Here is a 20,241-nt window from a genome sequence, read left to right on the forward strand (position 1 = left end):
CGCAGGGCTACATTAGTTCTCTAGAGAGTGGGGTAAAAGAAGGGACTCTGCGCTTTGCCGCCTGCATTCTGCGGTCACACGTCAACTCAGTCTTCCATATCATACATCACGAATGAAAGCAGCAAGACGCCCTCACTAGATGTGGCTTTCTGATCTCAGAAAAGCCAGCCTCCACATTCATAATTTTCTTCTCCATAAATTGATCAATCTCAGGTATTATAGCATAGCAACATAAAAAAAAAAACATAGTACATTAAAAGAAAGAAAGAAAAAAAAATCCATCCAGTTGGGCAGAGCTAATTTCAATTCAAGTTTAGACCAGAGTTGTGAATTTGATCAAGTTACTTGGCTTTTCTGACCTTCAAGTTTTCAGTTGGAAACTCTTAGAAAAATCATATTTTACCCTGAATCATGGAGGGGCAGCAAGGAGAAGGTAATAAATAAATAATAAACATGTTGTATGCAATGTGTGCTTGAAGGTGCTATATACATTATCTTTGTCACTAACAGACCAAACAGTAAATATTTGGGGATTCTTAGGTTATCTGTTCTCTGGTAAAATATTTTCAACTTGGCCACTATAATGGAAAATTGGTTACAGACCATATATAAATGAATGTGTGAGCCTGTGTTCTAATAAACCCTTATTTACAAAAATAAGTCCAACTGTGTCTACCCTTATTTATATTATAGACACTGTATAGATGGCTACCAGATCTGTAAACTTCATCTTAAATGCAATGGAATATTCTATTAGATTCATATTTTTTTTAATTTTTGCAGTGATGAGATTGAACCCATGGCATTATTTATACTAGCATATGATCAGTCACTTTGTGTTACATTCTCAACACAAGACTCATCCTAAAAATTAAAAAAAAAAAATACTACATTTAAGTATGATAAAAAAAACAGTCCTGATTAATGGGGGAAAAATTCTACAAGCTTTCTCATAGAATTTACAAATACACACTAGGTTTTTTTTGTTTTTGTTTTTTAAAGATTGGCATCCACATGTGTGCCTCAGTAACCAATACTGCTCTATGGTTTCAAAGCTATTTGCACCAGCGATGCTAGGTCTGCACATGATCACAGGCCTACTGAAACAGCCTTTTTAAAGCCAGTCTGGGGTATTGGATGCACACAGAAAGCATCAGCCAACTTTCCAATTGTGAATTCAGCGATGACTAACTGGAAACAGAATAAGCCAGGACAAATTCTCCAACCAGAACTTCTAAAGAGGCTGACAGCACGGATGCTACAGACACATGGCTACACAATGCTGCACACTTGACTAGAATGTGTAGGCAGAACCAGGTCCCATGGGCTGCGCTCTTAACAGTCATGGGTAAGAGGAACCTGATAACAATAAACTAAAAACACTCCCCGAAACAAAGAGGTGGCCTTGGCAGACATTTTCCAAGGAAAGGGCCTAGATCTCACACATTTATAGATCATTTCTGGGGAGACTTAGTATGTGCTTATACACACACTAGAAAAAAACAACAGACAACTCAAATAGGCACACTCAATGTTTTCATTTCCTAGTAATTCTAAGTAAACTGGTACACAAAACGATTCATTCAAAAAAGGGAATTATGCCTGAGGTACGGCATTTAGGAACCATTCACAGATTTTTGGTATCTTTCTCAATAATAACTAAGAAATATATATTGTCCTTATTTCAAATTAAAAGTACCCTTCATCCTAAATTTTATCATTAGAGGGCCTCCTCTGAGTGCCTGAAAAATTTTGCTATATCCCATACTGAACTAAGTAGTTACATTCTCCACCTAGACTATCAGTACAGTAAACAAATGAACCCTACAAAAATAAGACCATTCCCCTGTGATGCAAAGACAAGCTTTGTTGATGAAAAACAGGAGTAAGAGTCCATGAAAAGGAGTAGGTCCTAGTGAAACAGGAGCCTCACTGGGGCCAGGGATGAAGGAGCAGGAGGGAAGAGTGCTGTAAAACTGTCTTTGAGAGGGAGGGCTTTAAGGAGGCTTTGTGAAGAGTCACTGCGTACAACACTGACGCAGGAAAAATACAGTAAGAGATGATTAAGCCCAAGGCAAAACAAAACAAAACAAAATATAAACACTGAAGGAGCAGACTGGAGATGGATGGACGGATAATGGCTTTTGATGAAAGAATAACCAACAAAAACAGTTGAAATACCCTGGGTTAAACTTCCAGATAGTCATATCTTTGTGTTGTATGTCTTTGCGAGTGAGGGGAGAACTCCAGAATAAAGGGTGCCCTTGAAATCCAACAGCAAGGTTTCCGTTACATAGCTGCACGATACTGAGTAGCTGTGTCTTTGGTGTGGTCTTACTGGGACTGTGAACGGACATGAGCCAGTGGGATGCAATGAATCATAAAACTAATGCAGCTACACTTCCATGATGTATTTCCTAATGGGAAATTTTCTGTTTTAAAAATAGTTAACACTTTATTACAAATTTGGTTTTCTGTCGGGCGGTGACGGCACACGCCTTTAATCCCAGCACTCAGGAGGCAGAGCCAGGAGGATCTCTGTGAGTTCGAGGCCAGCCTCATCTACAGAGCAAGATCCAGGATGGGCACCAAAACTACACATAGAAACCCTGTCTCAGAAAAAAAAAAAAAAAAAAAAAAACCAAAAACAAACAAACAAACAAAAAACAAATTTGGTTTTCTTTTTTCAGAAAGACCCAATGTATTAACTGCGGAAAAGTTTTCTACAGAACCAAAGTTAGAGGAAGCAGGATTCATCCTATGAGAGGACTATATCACCTGTTAACTGCCTGGCAATTTGCAATTCCCTTTTGTGGAAGGAAGATCACTCAAGAGGTCTGATCAGAGACTTGCTTTGGACAGGGGATGTATCAAAACAGAAGATTCCAGAACCACTGCCCATTTCCATCAGTGTATGTGTTCTTTTCCCTCTGACACAAGAACAGCGTGTCCCAGTTATCAGTTACTTCCTTAGAATGGAGTCAAAATGAAGCAGAGTTATGTGGCCGACTCAAAGGCTATCAGAGGGCCACAGTTCAGCCTTGACAGACAGGGTCAAAAGCAAGAAATAAGTGTTTATTGTAAGAAAACCCCTGAGACTTGAGATTGCTGAGCTATGGCATACCCTAGTGAATAGAGAAGATGCCCAAGGAGTTAAAAGGGACATCCACATTTGACTAGCTCAAACTTTCTACAAGAAAAACAACTGGCATTCTTTGTTTCTTCTTTTTTTTTTTTTATTTTGAAGAGTCATCAGCCAAGAATCTGACAAGATTTTTTTTTTTTTAGTCACAATAGCAAGGTTTCTATTTTAATTTGAAACAGACCTTATATTGTTCAGATTTCATTTTAAATAATGAGGCTGTTTTCCTTCTTAAAACACACACACACACACACACACACACACACACACACACACACACACACACACACGGCTGGGCAGTGGTGGTGCATGCCTTTAATCCCAGGACTACGGAGGCAGAGCCAGGCGGATCTCTGTGAGTTCGAGGCCAGCCTAGGCTACCAAGTGAGTTCTAGAAAAGGCTCAAACCTACACAGAGAAACCCTGTCTCGAAAAACCAAAAAAAAACAAAAACAAAAAACCACACACACACACACACACACACACACACACACACACACACACACAAAGGACTACAATTTATATCATAACAATAAAAACACCTATGTGTCCAGGAATGGCAGCACAGGCCTATGATTCTAGCACTAAGGAGAAAGAGGGAGAGGAATTCTGAGTTCAAAGTCAGGCTGAGCTACATAAGATCTTGCCTCAAACAAAAGAAAATCTAACAAAAATACAAACTGATAGTAAAATAAATAATTTTACATTATGAACAAACATACAAAAAATGCACTTCAGAAACATTACATTAGTCATGGTGCCTTGGACTGTAATCTCAGCACTCAGAAGGAGGAGACAAACAGACTGAGAGTTTGGGTCCAGCCTGAGACGTATAAAAGACCCTGTCTCAAACAAAACAAAACAAAAATGTCCCAAATAAGTCAGATATAAAATTCCATATAGGGTATGGTTCTATGCATAAGAAATAATCTGAGGAAATAAATCTCTGAAGACAAAAAAAAAAAAAAAAAAAACCCACTAAATTAGTAGATGGATTTGGCTGGATGTTATGATAGATTTTATTGGGGACATGAAAATGTCCTAAAATAGTTTACATTGACTGTACCATACAATTAATTGACTTAAATTATCTCCCTCACAACAGTGAATTTTAGTGTATGTAAAATACACATCAATGAAGTTGGCCTTTAAAAGGAAAGAGGAAATATATCAAGTATTAGCACTTCCCAAAGTAAACATTAAAAATAAAGGAGCTAGAGAGATGGCTCAACAGTTAGGAGCATGTACTGCTCATCCAGAGGACCCAAAATCAGTTCATAGCACTCATATTTACAGCTTACAACAGATCATGGGATCTGATGCCCTTTTCTGGTTACCAGGGCTTCTACATCTCTCTCTCTCTCTCTCTCTCTCTCTCTCTCTCTCTCAATAATAAATAAATAAAACTTAAAATTATAAATTGATTATTCTTTTGTATTTTAAATACTACTGGTTTAATTTTCTGATTTTACTGTGTTCTAGTGATTTTTATACACCTGCTAATAATCTTATTTTCCTTTTTTTAAATCTACACTACAAGTAACTTTGTGTTGTCTGTCATGGTTGATATATACACTACCAAAGTTAATCAAATATTCTGTTTAAAACAGGCAACTTATTTTCATGACAATTCTTCACCAACTTGTAGGGAAACCTTAAAATACATATATATCTCAAGAGATTATGTCAATGCTTAATGTTTATTTGAGCATCTTCTTTGGAGAGTACAGAATGTAGATAAACACATGGAGGGGGTGAATTCTGAGTTTTCTCGTAATCACCTAGCCACTTGGAAAACTGAAATATGCTGTCACTTCAGAGATGTGCCAGGGGACATCAGTAAGTCCCTCAAGGATAAAAACAGAAAACTCCAGAGAATAAGATATTCTTTTCAGACTTTGGGGTCTAAACACTGTTGATGACAGCTTACCTAAATATATATAATAATCTTTTCCACTGTTGTGGAGCAAGGAGATAGAAACAGACAAACACTTGTGTCTTATTAAAGGAGCTGCTGTCCCATTGCCTGTGAAGGTCTCTGTTGTGGAATATTATTTTAAGGTTTGTTACATTTGTTTATGTTGTAGAAGACTTGTTTAATGATGCAAAGATATGCTGCATTTTTTTATGTTGCTTTTGCTTAACTCTGTAAAGCTGTGTGTGTTACTTTGCCTGTCTAAAATACCTGATGGTCTAATAAAGAACTGAATAGCCAATAGCAAGGCAGGAGAAAGGATGGGTGGGGCTAGCAGGCAGAGAGACTAAATAGAAGGAGAAATCTGGGAGGAAAAAGAAGAAAGAGCAAGAGAACAAGGAGAGGAGGATGCTAAGGACCAGCCAAACAGCAACACAGCCAGCCATGGAGTAAGAGTGAAAGTAAGATACACAGAAGTAAGAGAAGGAAAAGGCCCAGAGGCAAAAGGTAAAGAAGATAATTTAAAGTTAAAAAAAGTGGGCATAAAACAAAACAAAATAAGCCAAGCTAAGGCCGGGAATTTATAATTAAGAATAAGCCTTGGTGTGATTTATTTGGGAGCTGGGTGGCAGCCCCCCCAAAATAGCAAAACAAAACAAAACAAAAAACAAAACACAGGTCTCTGCCCTTTTCTGCACCTGATTTCCCAGCCTTCAGATTTGTTCTGCAAACTAGTCATCCCTTACCATTTTACTCCTTTCCTTCCAAAGTCACCTTCCAGCCTTCTAACCAAGCCTTCTAAGTCAGGTGTTAGTGACTTACTTTCTCAAGAACAGAGAGATTGTTGATGATTCTCCTGCCATTTATACACCTTGCATTTGTCTCTTCTCATACAACAAAAGAGGGGACTTTATCCAGGATCTAGGCTCAACCCAGCTCTCTGTCATCTGGCAATAATTACTCACCACTGATTAAGACTAATTTGTTTTCCTTCTATTTAGTTTAGTATCTGGCTTGGAAAGAACAATATAATGCAAACGACCTTTACTGAAACCCAGATCATTAGCAAATTACTGTTAATAATTGGGTTTATAAATTTAAAAATGTCAAGGCCCATATCATTTGCTAATACAAATGCATACTAAATGCCAAACATTCTCTATTTAATTGTCTTACTCTCCTACCTTCAATGACCTTAGCTTATTGGAAACAAGTGAGCAATAAAAGATTTACAGAGAAGAAGAATTATCTATTTACAGGGCAGAATTTATTGAAATTCCACCATACACAACAGTATCACAGAGAGCACAGAACAGAAAGAAATTAACTGTATGTATAGAAAGAAGACTAATTCTGACAGGAGATAGTTCTAAGCTGCACCATAAATAGCAAGAAGGATGTTTTTTGTTGCTCCAATAATAATTATAAAGAAATAAAAACTAGAGTCAGCTCATGAGTGGCAAGCACACAGACCTAGATCACCATTAGAGAATCCTGTTCCAGGTGATTCTAACTCATCCTTTCTGGAATGGGTTTTATGATGCTGCATTTTAAACAGCTCCTAAGATATGCAATTCATCCTCAGGACACTGAGTTAAAGGGGTAGAGAAGAGGGCAAAACTAGTGCATGTCCTGATCAAGAACCTTGACCAGAATGCTCACCACCCACCCAGGTGTGGAAGCACACTCAATAGAAGACAGGCAGAAGATGTGGACAATAAACACCCTAAGGCTCTATCAATCATTCTTAGGGGATACCATGTAAGTAACTACTTAGATGGGACAGTGAGAGTCCAAAGCAGCCCTAATTCTAAAGGCAGAAAAATAAAAACAGGCTTGAGGCATAGCTCAGTGATTGAGTAGACTTGCCTTGTAAGTGAGAGAACTGGAATCCAGATGCCAGAACCCACACACACGTAGGGTGGGCATGGAAACCCAACTGTAATCCCAACAGAGATAGTAATACCCAAAGCAAAATGACAAGCATGAGCAGCCATATCAGTGAGCTCCAGGTTTGATTGAGAGACTCTATCTCAAGGAACAAGGTGGAAACACAATCAAGGATGGCTCCCAGCATCAACCTAGGGCCTCCACACACATGCATGTGCATACTTACATACACAAAAAAAACCATGTATACACACATACAAGGAAAATGGGAGGGAAAAAAACAGAATGACGGAGCCATTTCCTATACACGGGCAGATATGGGGAGTGAGTAGTGTATAAATACAAGGCAAACATGGGGTACTTTGTCCTATCTGCCTCAGGAACTATGATACAGATGGCAGAAAATTAATGGAAGAGAGAACAGATTGGTCTGCCCTTCCTGATTGCAGACACAATGAGAGCAGCCACTCTAGGCTCCCACCATTATGTCTTCCCACCCTAACAGACTGCATCCCTCCTAAACTGTAAGCCAAAACAAGTCCTTCCTCCCTGAAAACGAAATGAGAGGCTTGGAAAGAGACACCCTGAGAATTAGGGTGTGGAGGGCTATTATTCACCATGGGCATTAAACTGAAGGACTGGGAAGAACTATCAACTTAAGTTTTTTTTTTTTTTTCCCCCCAAGGCCACTCCAGTTGATTTGGCATGTAAAAATTCCATTGTAAGCCCCCTCTCACTGGTAAAAAGGGACAGTTCAACAGTCACACCCTGCTTTTCCCTGGGACCATTAGTCATCTGGCTTGCACTAACATTTTCAGTGACAGGACTCAGGCTGGCACGATGTAATCCTTCTCACTTCAGAAATGACAACAAGAAAACTCAACTTTGAACTGAGTGAAACTTGATTGATTTTTGGCCCTGTGGTTCCTGGTTGTGCCTGTCAAACTGCAAATACTTAATCTACCCAGACCATAATGATTCTTTAAAAAGAATAAAGAATAAAACCCAAGTCTTGCCGGGCGTGGTGGCGCACGCCTTTAATCCCAGCACTCGGGAGGCAGAGGCAGGCGGATCTTTGTGAGTTCGAGGCCAGCCTGGGCTACCAAGTGAGCTCCAGGAAAGGCGCAAAGCTACACAGAGAAACCCTGTCTCGAAAAAACCAAAAAAAAAAAAAAAAAAAAAAAAAAAACCCAAGTCTTTCCTGAGCTAAAGTACTTTGCTTCATCAAAAGGCTGTCTTCACAGTCATGGTGACCTGAAGAACCTCAGAGGGTCACACGCATGCACACGCGCGTGCACACACACCATATAGAAAAACTTGTCAGCTCCAGGGTCAACAGAAGATGATGGCATTGGTGCCCAACTAAACCTCAACAGCTTCTCAGCCTCTACCTTAATACAACATCTGCATTTGGAGATGAGACAGCATTCCTTTGCCATTTCTGACACAGTCTATCAACGCCTCCCCACAGCCTTGTCAAAGAAGGAGGATGGAGCATCCTCAGACGAGGCACACACACTTCAGGTTATAGCATTGCCAACACTCCTTGTGACCTTGGAAAAGCGACATTTTGTTTCGATGCAGCAGTTCTGGGGCATTTGTGTGTATTGATCTTCCAGGCACCAAAATCCATAGGAAATGCTTACCCATAAAACAGTCCTATAAAAAGTTCTCTTGCAACTTAGTCTGAAGTTTCTTCCTTTAAAATATTATAAGTGATCACATACGCTAACTCAGCCAGCAAACCTGGGGGTTTCATCCTTTTCTTTCCATCCTTCACTTTGGGAAGAAGATACAAGAGCACTTCACATATAAGAGCCGTGATTGCACCGAGTGGGATTTCCAGTGGGTGGAACAGAAACAGTCTTAGATCAGCTCTATAATCACTCAGTCTCTCCCTCCTTTCCCCTCCCTCCTCTCCCTCCCTTCTGCTCTTATCTCTCTGAGCCACAATAAAGAAGCAGGCCTTAGGAAAAGAAACATTCATTGAATCCTCATACTTACTGTTTCTCCTCTCTGAGTGGTTGCCATTAAATGACCTTCCCCAGAGAAGTTTTGAGCTTGTCCTGGATCTCACTCTGTAGTCCAGTCCGGCCTTGAACTCACAGAGATCCGCCTGGCTCTGCCTCCTGAGTGCTGGGATTAAAGGTGTGTGCCACCACTGCCCGGCAATTTCCTAATTTTCTAATCATTGGAGTCAAGATTTCATATACAGGCAAGGGAGGTTGCCTCTGGTCCTAACCACTAAGATTATGCCTTGGGTGTGTTTTCACTTATAATGACCTCAGTGTAACCTTACCAACTGGAGGCCTTAGCCTGTGTTTCCGACAGGATAGCTTTGGAAAGCAAACAGTACCCCACTGGACAAAGAGGACTGTGGTCCCTTTTATGAACTGGCCTTGGAACCAGTGCAGCATCATTTCCATCCTACCATATTGGTCAAGATGGCCATACCCTCCCCACCTCCAGATTCCAGGACAGAGGCACAGATTCCACTGCTTGATAGAAGGATGGTGGGTTGCATCATAGATGAACATGCGAAAACAGAGATACAAAGTGGTTATCTTTATCTGAAGCTACTCTCTACCTTTTGGTACAATGTATGGTCTAATCAAGTTATCCTTCATTTCCAACTCGGGCTCCATTCCTCTATGAGCTTATGTTAGAAGACTTGTCCCTATGATGCTGTCACCTTGGCAGCTTCCCTGGTGGTGGTGGGGAGCATATGCATGCTATCCAAAGAAGGTAAAGGGGGCCGGGCGGTGGTGGCGCACGCCTTTAATCCCAGCACTCGGGAGGCAGAGGCAGGCGGATCTCCGTGAGTTCGAGGCCAGCCTGGGCTACCAAGTGAGCTCCAGGAAAAGGCGCAAAGCTACACAGAGAAACCCTGTCTCGAAAAACCAAAAAAAAAAAAAAAAAAAAAAAAAAAAAAAAGAAGGTAAAGGGGAACTGGGAAAGCAGGCTCCATGTTGTCTCCCTCCCTCGCTACAACCCTGCTGGAGGTAGCTGCGTTGCTTTATAAGTTCCTTTGGTCCTTTCTCCACAACTCCAGCCTTGAGCCATTTCTATACTTCATCCCTTTCAAGCAGAACAATGCTAATGTCTTTTCATTACTATCAGACTTTATGTGCTTCCCTGGGCTTTACTGTTCCTTAATACAGACAAAAAGTTCTATAAATAATTCCTGCATTGATATCTCATTTAAAGTATTATAGAAAATTCTGATTTTTATCAGGGTGATGTCTGATAGAGCATTTAACACAAAACAAAGATTGGGTAGACAAACACGAAATATATAGATTTCTGTATGCATGTCTGTATGCATGTATGTAGTTCTAGTATCTTCTAAATGCTTGATAGACTTGCTGGCTAGTATAGGATGTCCCTCTGTCATGGCTGTGCTTTTCCTATGGTCTGAGGAACTTTTTGTCAGTGTGTGCTTACTGGGGAGGGGGGGTCATGGAACCCACAGAAGATTGGATCCACTGGGACATCCTTAGATTTAAAGGAGTACTCATAGAACCCTGACTTGCTTCTTTCAAGAGGTTCTTTAATATAAATCAAGACTGGGGACTTTCCTGGTTCCTCTGGCTTCCTGTCTGATAATGTGATAGTTCTATTCTTCCTTTGTACATCATCCATATGATGACATTCACAGGAGGCCTTCTCCACAGCTGAGCTGATAATCATCTCATGTCCCCAAGCCTCTGGCACCCTGTGGTCAGTAAACTTTTATTCATAAAGTGATTCAGCCTTAGGGATTCCATAATAGTAATGAAAAAAACCTATTATCTTTCAAAAATAACCTCTTCTATGATAATGTGTTTTCCTTCAAACTTAAAACTTCAAAATAAAATATCTGTTACTAAACTTCTATTTAATCATAAATAATCTTAAATTTTCCATATTCATATGAGACATATTGGCTTCTACTAATCATCTCTTTCTTTTCAAAGTTTATGAACGAAACACAAAATGATCCATCCATGGCTTTGCTAGAGATTAAAAACAGGACTATTCCTTATCTTTCAGAACCTCTTTATGGTCCATTTTTAAGGACTTATTTTATTCTTAATTCATATGAATATATGTGTGTCTGCTCATGTGTATGTGTATATATGGAAGTGCCCATGGAGGCCAGGATCTCTTGGAGTTACAGGTGGTCATGAGCTACCTGACATGGATGCTAGGAACTGACCTCAGGTCCTCTGCAAGAGCACCAACTGCTCTTAACTGGGGCATCTCTCCAGCCCAGGTCTATTATTTTTTAAAAACATATTTACCTAATTGTATTTGGAGGTAGAAGCTACACTTCTCAAAAATCAGTAGATGTGATGGTGTATAAAAAATATAAGGACAGTTTATGTGTACTATAATTTTCACAAAACTAGTGAATTTTCCCCCTAAAAGTAGAGAATTCGAACTGTCACAGTGGTTCCTCAGATAAAGTGCTTGCCACACAACGTGAGTACAAGAGCTCTGATCCCCAAAACCAAAAGGGCTGGGTTGGGTTGGCAGTGGTCTGCCTATTAATTCCAACATGGGAGACAGAGAAAGGGACTCACTGAAGCAAGCTGAATACCCAAATGCCAGCTCTGGGCTCAGTGAGTGACCTTGTTTCAATGTCCATGGTGGAGAATGAAGAAGGAAGACACCTAATGTCAACCTCAGGTCCTGTGCACATGCACATGTAACCATAAACATGCAGACAACACACACGTATAGCACGGGTCTACGTATGCAAAAGAAAGCAGAGAACTGGCCTCTTTTCATTAGTATTTCTCTTTTATTTCCTTGTGGCCAAGTTACAAGACAATTTTTAGCATGATTGCTGTCATTTGCATATTTTTTCTTTTTACTTTATTTCCTTGTCTCTGTTTTCTTTTCAAACACCTGTTGTTACTTTTAAAAATCAATACCTGTTGCATTTCCAATGTTTTTTTCAAAGTTCGGATCAATTACTCCTTGGCAATTTTTTTGAAAACTCAATGCCCCCCACTTTCTTTTTCTCTCCATTCCTCCTGGTATATGTTACCACTTAGTGTTTGTCCTAGCTTGCCATCTAGGCTTCAAGACTATGATAGGAAGAAACAGATATTGCATGTTTTTCCTAGAAGGAGGGAAACCATGTTTACCTGGGAGAAAATGTCAGTCAAAGTTCTTATTCTTTTGATTAATTCTGGAAGGGACAGCAGTTATACATTCACAAACAGTCTAAGGAGAAAATGTGACTATAAGTGTGAATGTCACCAATCTTACATGAGTAAGGGACAGTGAGAGCTGGCTTCACAAGCACTGGGCAGACCCCATCTGGGAGTAGGCTGCACAGTAGTAAAGCTCCAGAGAGGCCGAAGAGGGAGACGGCAAAGAGTGGTTCCAACTAGTATTACACCCTTACTTTTCAACTTCTAAGGACATAGTTCTTAACTTTCCCTAGGCAACAAGTACATGAAGTTACGTAGCAGCAAGTCGGGTTGGTGCAGGTGTATAAGCCTGAACCATACAATTCTGGAAACCCATCTTTTTAAAAGAATACAAAACCACCAGGACATCATTATGAGGAGAGTATGACTCCCAGTAATAACCTCTAAAAGGAAACCTCAGCAAATGGCTGGAATCCTGGCAGTTCCTTTATTCTGCTACTGCTTGAGGCAGTTCGATAGGAATGCTCATTCACAGGGCTCCTGGCTTCAACCTGCCTTTCCCCTCTCACCTAGACCATCTAACGCCAGCAATCCCCAGCATTCCCATAGACCCAAGCCAATGAACAGCTCCTCCATCTCAGACCATCTCAGAATCATCTCGGACCACAGGGACTCCCTGAGACAAGGATTCTATAGGACAGAAGCTAGGGGGAGAGGCTACCTGAGAGTTCACAGCAATTCCAGGTGATTTTGATATACAAGCTCCAATCCCAACACCTCTCCCTCAATTCTGGAACTTCCACACTGATCTGAACATAAAGTATGTGGGTAATGGGGGTGGGGTGGGGGGTGAGGGTACTGGGTCACTGGATGGCTCAGTAGAGAGAGTTGCTTGCTGCAGGGCCTGGGGACCTGGGTTCAGTCCCTGGGGACCTGGGTTCAGTCCCCCAGAGCCCACATGATAGAAGGAGAGGAGACAGAATGCAGGCAGTTCTCTGGTTGCCATTAGTGCAGCAGGGCGCGCGCGCGCGCGCGCACACACACACACACACACACACACACACACACAAACACGAGCGCGCGCGCAAATAAATACAAATAAAATAAATTTTAAAGCAGTATTGAAACTAAGCATAAAACAATCCCAATTTTATAGTTTAAAAAGATGGAAAAGCTAAGCACACAGAACTGTGATACAAAGTCTACAGAGAACGCAACTGGGTGGAGCACTCCGTAGGCGCTAAAGGGTGCAGACTGAAGTTTGTGAGCTGGGCACTGGAGTCCAAGTGTTCTGGTTCCTTGCTAACTTCTGTTTGACGGTCATTAAGTAAGTAGGCCGTTTAAACATCCCAGGGTAACATGTAACTACTGCACAGACGCCCCAGTCATTGATAGGAAGTTCCCAGTGAGTTCAAAGCTTCCATTAGTGGCACCTTTGAGAAACACAGGACTGTGCCACATGAGAGGTGTTTTTGTTTGGAACTTTCAGAAAGTGCGAGTTTCAGGCCACAGGCACCCAAAGCAACCACTAATGCCCATAAGTCCATTTCGGTCCAAGCATAATACTAGCCAGGGAGAGCCTCTGAGGCTAAATTTCCAAGCAAATGTGAAGGAAATATGCAGACTGGAGCTGGGGTTTGGACCATAGTTAACTGACCACCACCCCCGACCCCAGGGCCCCCCTCCCCCGGCCATAAAAAAAAGATAAAAAGATTAAAAAACAACTCCAGCTCTTTCTGTAGTGGAGGCCAGGCTTTCTTCTGCTGAAAGGATTTCTACACCTAAGGGTCACAGGATTCCAGCCTCTCTTAGGGTGTGACTCAACTCTCCCATTCACAAGTAACAACAGTAAATCAAAAAACCACTTTCCTGCAATAAAGCAATTGCTCTCCTAGACTTCAGGATTGTCAAGAAGCCTGGAGGAGAAGCAGTTTCAGGCCACCCGCCCATATATGATACGGGATGTCCCTGTCAAGGAAGGAAAAAATTGAAAGAGTAGGGGCGGGAGGTTAAAAAAAATCAGAACTTTTGAGACTCCATAAGCCTTGGCCCTGCCTCTGGGAAGGCCAAAGTGCTGAGGAGGGAGCGGCTGATTCAGGCGGGCTGTACCTTCTCCAGCTCGGATTCAGCAGGGAGTTGAGTCACCCTGGAACTTTCCCTGGACGCGCCGCCCCCTCCACATTCGCGGCAACGTCCCCTGCCCTCACCTTACTGAACACCTCCAAGTCGTCCTCGTCCTCGTCCAGATCCAGCACGTCGGCCTGCAGCAGGCTGCAGGAACCGCTGCCACCCGGGATCGGGGCGCCGCCCCGCGGGCTCTCACCGACCGCCAGCTCCGAGGAACCCGACGCCAGGCGCTCGCCGTCCATCCCGGCAGTGCGAGCCCCGCCGGCCGCCGCAGCCAGACCGGCTCCCCCCTGCGCTCCCATTGGTTCCCGCGGCGCCCTGCACCTCCCCGGCCGGCCCAGCTCCTGCCCCTCGGCCTTGCGCAGACGCGGAACTGCGGGAGACCGCGGCGCGGAGCCAGGGCGGGCAGAGCGGAATGTGAGTCCCCGACCTGGCCTCATGTTGCTGCCGGGCTTGAGATCCCGAAGCTAGGAACCCCCACCAGAGTGGGCAATGAAGACCCTGAGGACCGGAGGTGGCTTTCTTGCTCTGACACAGCCAAGGGCCCCCAGATTTGTGAGTGAGGTGGCAGGAACTGGATGCACAACCAGCTGACCCAGCTTAATTTCCAGTACCTAAAAGTACCCTTTTCCTGGGTTGTGATTTTATAGAGACTAATGCAAAAATTAAAGACACTATAACCTCCTGGTTTTCGATTGATTTCTTTTTTTGACCCAGTGATTGGACCTTGTGGTCGTTTTACTGTCAAATCAAGGAAGCTGAGACTGAAAAATTATTTTTAGCTACTTTCTAATGTAGCTTTCTCCTAGAAGTCTTCCTGAAGTTAATGTGCAAGAATGTTTCCAAGAGCCAAGGTCCGCAGGCAGGCCTGGGTATTGCAAAGAGAAAGAAACAATCTTGCAGGCTCCTGCTTTCTGCCAGTGCAAAGCTGAAACTACTTGTTTGTTCGTTGCTTTTCAGTGCTTATTTCTTAGAGATCCAAAATTAATAAAAAAATTGAATGCAAATTGATATATGTTAGAACTAGCTTCACTTTTTAAAATTTGTTCATCTCAGCCTCTTCTTTTTTCTTCTTTGTTTAAAATTTGTGAGTTAATGAAGATTCCTGTAAGAGCCAGGTATGGTGGTGTATGCCTGGGATTTTAGCACAGGTTAGGCTGAGGCAAGAGGACCTCAGTTTGAGGGCAGCTGATTTTAATACAAGGAAACCCAGGTTGAAAAATACAAAAAGAAAAATAGGGAGGGGAAACATAGGTAAAAGAAATTCCCAATTTAAATATTTTGATTTCTGATTATGAGACAGTTCTTCAATATATTCTCTTTTAACTGTTCGTGGACTTCCTGTATGTTTCAGGAAAGGCCCATGTAGATTTCAGCTCTGTCACTAGCCACTTAAATAGACAAATTTGGTTCTGTGCCTTATGGTTTCTGTCCCGCAAACACTCTGTTCTGCCCCTCTTCCAGGAACTATCTATAGTCCCATCAATTTCAGTAAGACTTGTGAAATGACAGTCTGGTTCCAATTTCTCCTTGTTTTTATCATATAGATTGTGTGTGTGTTTCACACATGTGTCTTGTATTCCTTAGGAAACAAATGGTAAGTTTTTAGGTTGAAAACCATGAAATATTAATAAAGCACATTTACCAGACATGCTCATTCAAAATGGCTCTTTGCTGAGCTCTACCAAGAATGCAAGTTATTAAGACAATTTATGCTTTCCTCTCTAATCTCATTGTAGCTGTGGAGAGAAGTCTGAGGTTTCCAATTTGTAAACTTTGAACCAGGAAACTCTTAATGATACTGTGTGTCACCTAATTACCCCTGAGAACATAGGCAACAGGCTCAGATCAGTTAGAACAAACAGCAGATACACAGCTCAGAGCAGAGCCTAAAATATGCCATGTACATTGGAGCAAATACTTTTGGAGCTGCTGGCTGATTTTGAGAAGCCAAACCACCTTCACTTGTTGCTATAGACACGAATGTCCCTGACATCAGCACTGTGCTATTTTGGAGAACATCCCTACAATTGTCATAAAAATGTCCCCACAGTTCTATCTCTTTGTGTCTCTTGCTTTGCCTAAGTCACCAGCTGTCATGAAATTTCCCAAGGCAGAGAATTTTCTAAACCTAAAAAAAACCATATTGATCCTCATCATAAAGAAGATGAAGAGGAGGACAAAAAGAGAAAATAAGAAAATTCTACTCTAATTCTCCCCGTTCTCCATCCAACAGCCAAATCACCTTTCCTCTTATATTCAACCCCACCTAAACGCAAAACACAAATCAACTGTGCCTTGGGTACCCAGGACTAGAGTTGCCAGCTCTGAAAGCGAGGGAAACCTCTGAAGTCTGCCCATTATGTACATCACTCTGTGTCTGCTACATTTGACTCCTGAAATCTCTGCTTCCTATTGCAAGAGACTATTACAGGATCCTTTCATAGAAGAATGCTTACTTAGTGCTCAAGCCTTTGAATTAACAGGGACCAAAACTGTAAGCAGTGGTATAGTAATGAAGGTACCGCCCCTGTCTTGTCCCTTTATTTCCTGGACTATTAGTGTGATTGATATTCTTCATAATAGGCTAATATCACCTGAAAGAGGGCAGAAAAGGATAGCTGCCCCATGTAGGTTTAAATCTGAAGACAGTGATGAAGGCCAACCCTCCTAGGAGGCAAATTTTCTAGTTTGACATGTGGTTGTATACTCTTCCTGGAGAGAGACAAGCCTAGAAATATCAATCTAGATCAATTCATGGCTAGTTGCAAATGATTGGGTTGAATTGTCAAGGAATGGAATTTTGTGGATGGACTTTCCAGAATGACCACGATCCAAGATATTTTGGAATGTGAAACATCCCCCCCCCCCGGGAGTGCATATTGCAAAGGTGACTCACTGATGAGGTAGACAGAATCATGCATTCCGGGATAACTCTCCTGAGACACAGCTCGTGCACAGGTCAGTAATAATATAGGCATTCCTTCACCCATGTTGACCTGCCTAGTCCTACTTTTGCATGTCTGATCTACCCGCAACACAAACCAATAATGACACCCTCCTTGTATGCTTGGTATATGGGACATAAGCCAGCACCCCCATCTGGCATCAGGCTCATTACATTGAACTTCCGTTCTCAGAACTGGGTAGAGATTCATCCACATTAAAATGCACATATTCCAGATACAAATGTGCTTTCCTCGTCATTAATATTTCTGCTGAGACCACTATGAATGGGTATGGAGAACATCTTAAGCTCCCTCAATATAAGCATTGCATATAACATTCCATCTGATCAAGAAATTTTACAGCATAGGGAGTCATCATGGGCTCACACGCAAAGAAATCAGCTCATCATATATTACATAGCCGGAACATTACAAAGAATGAAATGTGGGCTGGCTTAGTGAAGAGTGTTCCTGGACCTTGCAGGGTTCTAAGAAGATACGTTATATCCCATTACATAAAGATACATTAAGTTGCTCTGACTTCATGTGAATGGAACACATGGACCCATGATAGAATAATGAGATTGAGAGTGACATCTTCACTGTATCCCTCATCACACACTAACGTGTGTTTTGTTTTCCATCTCTCTTTTTTGGCTCAGGAGAAACCCAACATCATTACTGTTGTTGTTGCTATTATTGGTGTTGGTTTGGTCACAAATTGTTGGCCGGGGACCGACCACATGACACTACTCAATCTGAAAAAGGCCATGAAGTACAATCTCACTATGTGTTCAGGAGGCAGTGAGTCAAAAATGTTTTTAATAGCACAAATGACAGTTGTAACCTTTAAGTAGTTAATTCTAGGTGCTTAACATGAGGCAAAGACAAGCTAATACAGGGGCTATGACCTCAAGGCTGTGATTATTACCCAATTATCTGAAAGTACACAGTTCTTTACATGAAATGTCTTACTAGCTTTGAAAACTCGGGCATGTATCTCAAATTATTAACTTCAATTTTCTCATCAGCAAAGATGGGATAGTTAATAATAGATACTTCAAAGGTTATGGAGATCAAAGTAACTAATATACAGGAACTAAGTATCTACCTAAATCTTAATTGTTTTATTGCTTTTACTGCTAGCGTTATTGACTTAAGTAGTAGTATCAGGCTGCCACAGCTGCCCTATAATTGCATTTAGAGTCCCAAGCAATTCAGTTTTCACCATAATATGTGTTTGTGTTTTTCCAAAATGTTTTCCTTAGTATTATAGTACACTAGAAATTGCAAGTGTTTTGTCATTTTTCTGTGTCAAATAAAAACACTGTGAAATAATAAACAAGCATGATTTTAAATATCTTTTACTTAGCAAAATTCAATAAGTGGACTATGCTTCTAATTTCATGACCTAACCAATCTACTTCTGTCGTAACCCTGCCATCAAATACAGAGACTGGGAATAGTCATCAGTCAGAACTTGAAGCAAATTTCTTTATTTAACATTATGGGAAAACTCAGAGGGAGTGTGATTTCTAGACACAGTTGGTCATTGTTCAACAAATGTTACCCAATTACTTCCATAAATGGACTGATTTTTATAACAGTTTGATATTATTTCTAAAGTGTTTATTGTCTTTCCAAGGACAAAAACATTAGTCAGAACATTGCTACCTCAGAATTTCATTCAGAGTCAAACTTATCTGCAGTGCCCTTGAAGATATTTTCTTTACTTAAAATTGGCAGAAATCATTCTTATGAAATGTTTTGATGAGAAAGGTATTGCTTTACATTTTGATGATAGCCTTGAAGGAAGGCTCTCTTAGACATAGAGGAACCACTTCATAAAACTGAGCCTAATGGTAACTCCTTTTTCTTTTAAAAAGTATCTCTATTGAGGTTTAATTTGTACTTAAAATGCTCAAGTTTACAATCATTGGTTGTACAGCCATCAACAAACTAAACTGTAGAACTTATTAATCACCCCCCAAAGGAAAGCTTTGCTCACATTAACAATCACTCCTGTGTACCCCAAGGCTCAGGCCCTCGAACTATTAAAGTAATTTTTAAATCTCTAGAGTTACCCATTGTTCACATAAAAAGAATTAAGTAAATTGTGCTCTTTAGTGACTGACTTCTGCCATTCAGCATGTTGTTCTCAAGATTCAATTCCCTTGACTCTCTGTGCGTTTGCATCTGTTGGATGCCTTATCTCTTTGAACACTGAAACTTTTTTAATCCTTTCACATCCATTCTGTAATACATATGGATGTGTGTACATGTTTGTGTGCTGTGTGTATGTATCTTCTGAATTGTAACATGCAATCTGAGAGTTAATGCTAGTAATTAAGATTTGAATAGAAGAGCCTGTGACTGCCAATGGTTGTGTTTACAAAATTAAATAAAAAATAATTAATAAATTAAAGACAACAAAAGATATGCTCGTGAATTTATTGTTATTTAGAAAACCGTGGTGTTGTGGAGAGGCAAAGACATGTCTGTCTGTATTTCTGAAAAGAGCCCTCTCCTGATTGTTCATTAATTAAACAAATTGGCCTTTGTTAGATTCTCAGTCTGCCAGCACCTTGATTTGGACTCTAGAACCATGAAAGATAAATTTCTGTTGTTTATTAACCACATAGTCCATGGTATTTTTGTTATAATAACCTGAAAATTATTATTCATAAGGAGGGTTGCTGCTAGAAGAAATAAATAAAAATGTGAAATAGTTTTGAGATTGGGTAAGAGGCAGACATTGGAGAAGTCTTGAAGTTCAAGTTAAGAAAGATGATTGTTTTGAATGAACTGTTACAAGTGATTAAGTTGTGAGGGTTCAGGAGAGGAGGAGTGCATATACAATAAATACAATCGTGGTGCAAGGCCTCAGCTATAAATGAGAAAATATTATTGGAAAGTAGAGGAAATGGTATTATAAAGTGGCAAGAAAATGGCTGAATTATATCAAGATCCTGGTGCTTTGTAAATCCCATGAGCAATGAACTTGAGTGTTTGGCAAGGGTAACATCTAAGGAAAGCATTGAAGGGTGCATATGGTTTCTCCTTGAGCGTGGGAAG

General features: G+C 40.9%; 1 protein-coding gene across 1 annotated transcript in view; it reads right to left on the reverse strand.

Moving 5' to 3' along the window:
• Window positions 1-14,511, reverse strand: part of Snx7 (sorting nexin 7) — a 79,736-nt gene extending 65,225 nt beyond the window's left edge. The window contains exon 1 of the mRNA XM_006977839.4: window positions 14,299-14,511. Within this exon, the coding sequence (XP_006977901.1) occupies window positions 14,299-14,460 (162 nt within the window). The 5' untranslated portion in view covers window positions 14,461-14,511. The remainder of the gene's footprint in view (window positions 1-14,298) is intronic.
• Between the last annotated feature and the right edge of the window lie 5,730 nt (window positions 14,512-20,241).

This window comes from Peromyscus maniculatus, chromosome 6, assembly GCF_049852395.1.
Source record: "Peromyscus maniculatus bairdii isolate BWxNUB_F1_BW_parent chromosome 6, HU_Pman_BW_mat_3.1, whole genome shotgun sequence".
Classification (NCBI taxonomy): domain Eukaryota; kingdom Metazoa; phylum Chordata; class Mammalia; order Rodentia; family Cricetidae; genus Peromyscus; species Peromyscus maniculatus.